General features: G+C 40.6%; 1 protein-coding gene across 2 annotated transcripts; it reads right to left on the reverse strand.

Moving 5' to 3' along the window:
- Positions 1–859: 859 nt before the first annotated feature.
- LOC117927587 (protein SMAX1-LIKE 3-like) lies at positions 860–4110 on the reverse strand. Of its 2 annotated transcripts, XM_034847182.1 has the most exons (4): positions 3392–4110; positions 2730–3310; positions 2369–2612; positions 860–2278 (listed from the first exon to the last, which is right to left on the reverse strand). In XM_034847182.1, the coding sequence occupies exons 1-4, from the start codon at positions 3920–3922 to the stop codon at positions 1127–1129; spliced, it is 2508 nt and encodes an 835-aa protein (XP_034703073.1). In that variant the 5' UTR covers positions 3923–4110; the 3' UTR covers positions 860–1126. The 2 variants fall into 2 exon arrangements, with proteins under 2 accessions (XP_034703073.1, XP_034703072.1); XM_034847181.1 differs by having other exon boundaries at positions 2730–4110.
- Positions 4111–4469: the final 359 nt, after the last annotated feature.

The following is a 4469-nucleotide window of genomic DNA, read 5'->3' on the forward strand; positions in this document are numbered from 1 at the left end:
GAAGATATGATCATGAGAAGTCATTTTCATGCTCAAACAATATTTTAGTTATACTATCGCTGAGAGTACCCCACACACACGTACACACACAAGGGTGGATATTATTGTTAAAGATAAGGAACTAGGAAAGCTATTAGAGGGTGAAGTGTTGGATTGTCAAACCTGAATCAGTTTTCTTGCACTTCTTTCGGGATGCCGAAGGTTGAGTTCTTCGTTGAGCTCGGAGAAATTGAATTGTCCAATCAGCTCACAAGGTTTGAAAGTGGCAATACCCTCGGAGAATTTTCTTCTTTTTTATTTTTTTATTTTTTTATGGTGATGAGTGAGGAGTTTACCCCTATTATGTATTTAACCTTTTTATATTTTAATGTTTTGTTTTTTTAGAGAGTGCAACAACGATTAAGAAGTGATTTTAAAGGGTTTTACCATTGTAAGTCTTCTTGTTTATTTTTTTTTTAATTAATGAATTTTTGAGTGTTATTGCACACTTCATGGAAGTAAGGATCACATATAAGGGCAGTGGTGTGAAAAACGAAGTGGATGAGTTTTCAAATGAGACATACAGAGAAGAGAAAAGACTAGCATAAACGGAACTTTAAATATTTTCAAAAATCGAACTGGAAAAAATCTTCATTTAGAAGGAATTTTCAATTGTTTTTTTTTTTCTCTATATATATAAAAAAAAAAAAAAATAGCCATGAACACTCCTTTGCATGATTTTCCTTGTGCTTTTTGGATGGTGTAATGATCAGAAGGCAGGTGTTTGATTGTATAAGAAATTGCAGGCATGCCATGAAACCACAGGCACTGTTTTCTTCTGGAAAGTGTTTGAACTGTTCTTGAAACTTGAAATCAGAGATCCCAAAGAAGCACCACTAAAAGATTCATATACCAACAACACAAATATATTACTATACATGTACTTCTACAATGTTTCCAACTCCTATGTTCTAACCCCATTCATCCAGTATTACCCCAGAAACCTTTTTCCTAAAATTCAACTAAATTCTTTCTATTTTCTCCCCAACCCGAACCAAAAAAGAAAAAAAAAATAAAGGAAAAGACACAGGAAAGGAAAAAAAAGAAAGAATGCACCATGGAAGAACTCTTCATTGGCCACCTCCTCTCACAACTCTTGAATTTTGAAAATAAACTGCCTGTCCACAGAATCCAGAACCCCAGTGTCTGCAACCGAGTTTTGTCCATATTCTTGATTATCTTCAGCTGAAAGATTCAGATCTAGAGACACACATGGGCTTCTCTTCTCCAACTCATTATCCCGGTCTTTTTCCTCATTCTCTTCAGATTTTAGCCCCATGGGTGGAGGAGAGCTGGCTCTTGATACTGAGCTGAAGCTTTCACAACTGAATATGATGATGGCATCCTCAAGAGGAAATGCTTCACCTCCAGCAATTTGTATTCTTCCACTCTCAATTCCTCTCTTAATCCCCATTTGAGAAGAGTAATCTAGTTGCTCCACATCTTCTATGAAGAACACTCTGTGAGGATTCTCATGCACTGCTTCAGCGAATTTCTCAAGATAACTACCAACAGGCTCGTCTCTTGCTTGTTTGCTTAGGAAATCCTCGGTGGAATCAGCTCTTGTTGATCCTAAACTGCTCAGACCAATTGAGATGAACTTGCTCTGAGAGCCAAAAACAAGCTTAGCTATCTCCCTTGCAATCTTCTCTTTGCCTTGAAAGTCAACTCCTAAGAAGAGCAGCCAAGTTTCTTCCTTGTCCTCCCTCTGCTTCAACTTGTTTTTTCCTCTCAGTATTCCTGACCTGCATTCAAGAATGGTGCTTGCTATTTCAGGAATGATATCCTTCTGCCATGGAACCCTTCTCTCCAATGCATTGCATAAGATTCTCAGATTCTCCGCATTAAGCTCTTTGAAACCACAAAGACCCTCTCCATCCTCTATTGCCTCACTAGAAGAAGCTGAATTAGGGGAAGAGTTAGGATTTGATAAAAGATCTGGTATTGGAAAATTTCTCTCTGCTATGTGCATACTGAACTTGGGTTCAAGGCCTTCATCAACATTTTCAGATATCCAGAACTGGTGTTCTTTCAGAGGTGGTTTCGGCTCAATGATGACTGGCCAACTTAGGTGGTTCTGTAGCAGATTAGGGCTGCATTGGTCATAGGAGGAGATGGAAGTGGAGGAAGGAGATGGTGAAGAAAAATTCAGGGCTTTCTCAGTACTGTGGGCCTTTTTGTGGACTGAGCTGCAAAACGAGTTCCATTTGTTGCAGAGATCTCTGACTTGGACACATTCCTGTAAAATAAAGCACAAGATCTTGGCTTTAACTCTCAAGGATATGAGGAATTATGTTGTAAATGTTCAATGTTAGGATAAGATAGTAACCTGATCGTCCATGATCTTTCTTCTTTTCTCTTTTTGGAGCCATGAAGGCAAGCTTGAGCTGGTGGAAGTGGTGATGGTGGTGGTGGACTCGCCATTGCGAAAACTGCATGCTATACTTTGAGATTCTTTGTCAAAATTATCAGAGCAATTTGTGCTGCAAGTAAGGTGCTTATCTCCACTTTGAAGAAGTGACCAAGAAGTCCCATCTCCAGATGCCTTACTTTGGAACCGGCCCTGCAAATTGCTGAAAGTGAACAAAAAAGAGTTGAGTAATCACCAGTGACCTTCATGAAAGCAAAAGGAAAGAACAAAAAAAAAAAAACCAGTGACTATTTCAGTTCAAGCTTAACTTCAAATTTACCTGTCAAGATTGAGACCGAGGCCCAAGCTGCCAACAGGAATAGTAAGAGGATGAAGTTCCCAAATAGTCTCCAAAGAAGGATGGCCTGCTTTGCATCTCATGTAAGTTTGGAAGGTTGAAGTCCCCAAAAGCCACATTCGTCCTCTATCCCCAATTCCACACATCATTCTTCCGAGCTCCATGATTACGTGCTCCACAGGAGAGCAGTAGTTTCTCCTCTCACCATAATTTGACTCAAACTCAGAGACCCATTTGAGATCACCCAAATACAAAACCACCCCTCTACACACATAGCTTTTCAGAAGGCAATTCAGCTTCACAAGCTTCTGTTCAACCTCCTCCTTGGAGAGATTCTTTAAAGAGAAGAGAGGAAGGCTTATAAACTGCACATACCTCAGATCTCCAGGGACATCTCCTCTCTCAAACTTGTTCATCAGCCCTCTAACTACACCCTCAGCACTGGCCAGAGTCTCTCCTACAACAACAGTGTTTCTCCTTCTTTTGCTTGTAAATGCGTCCAAAAGACTCTTTACATCTTCTTCCTGAGCTTCGTCAAATGGATTGTTCAGAGTTACTCCAAACTGAATAAATGTTGAAGATTGGGACACATTAGTACCGAGTATTAGAGGAGGGTTGTTACTTTCCTTAGAAAGGCTACTCACAGCAGGGCTTTGAGAACAAACATCCAAAGAGACAGCTTGTTCTATGTTGGTTCTCAATTGGGTACTAGAGAAACCAGCCTCTCTCATGACTCTACTAACACTTGGGTCATGTAGGATGGAGATTATGAGCTGTTCTATCTCTACTTTGAGAGCTAGAATGGGTTGTTGCTGGTTTTCGATGGAGGCACGGCGTTGGTGAGCCTGTGCACGCTTGAAGGCTGCAACCAAGGCATTGGACAAGGAAGGGTGAGAGGAATGAGGAGCTAATAGGGGGCTTGATGAGGAGGCAGGGAGGCGGTTGAGCGCCACATTGAAGCAGAGCTCCAGAGCCTTGCACTGCAGGGGATGAGAGTGGGATCGTAGGCAAGCAGTGCGGAGAAGACCAGAGGAGGAAGCAAGCATGACACTGGCCACATGAAGAGGAGTAACTTGGGCATGACCTCGCCGCCTAGCAAGGGTAACTGCTTGTTTGACCATGCTTGCTGCATCAGCAGTTAGAACCTGCTGTACACTGCAAACTCCTGCTCTCATCTTCCTGAGTTGAGAATTGCTACTCTCTTTCTCAGAGGATATGTATAGCAGCTGCCAAAGAGATCAAGGAAAGCCTCTCAATGGATTTGGCCTAGTTAATGGGTTTCATTTGGATAGCAAGACTACTGTAATTATGGTGGGTTGTGCAGTTGCCTATATCTACAAGTATGTACCTGGTGTATATAATTCAGTGTGAGGACACAAGATCATGAAGAGAGTGTGTGAATATTAATATGAATGTGGTTTGTGCCTTTCTTGCAAGTGAGGGAAAAAAAATTTGATTTTGTATGTGAAAGTGGAAAGCATGTGAGGCAATTTACCTTTGCCTTTCTCTCTCTCTCTCAAATGTTAGATAAAGATACATGGATTGATACTCAGAAGCTGGTCTCTGTACATTACGGGAAAGCATATTAAATTACATATACTAACTGTTTTAAAGCACCAATCTTAAAAACTAGGAATGGAATAACCACTTTACTTTCTTTATTTTATACTACAACAGTGTGCTTTGTATAATATATATGTATTTGGGATAGAGAAGGAAAAG

Source organism: Vitis riparia, chromosome 13, assembly GCF_004353265.1.
Source record: "Vitis riparia cultivar Riparia Gloire de Montpellier isolate 1030 chromosome 13, EGFV_Vit.rip_1.0, whole genome shotgun sequence".
In the NCBI taxonomy this organism is placed as follows: Eukaryota; Viridiplantae; Streptophyta; class Magnoliopsida; order Vitales; family Vitaceae; genus Vitis; species Vitis riparia.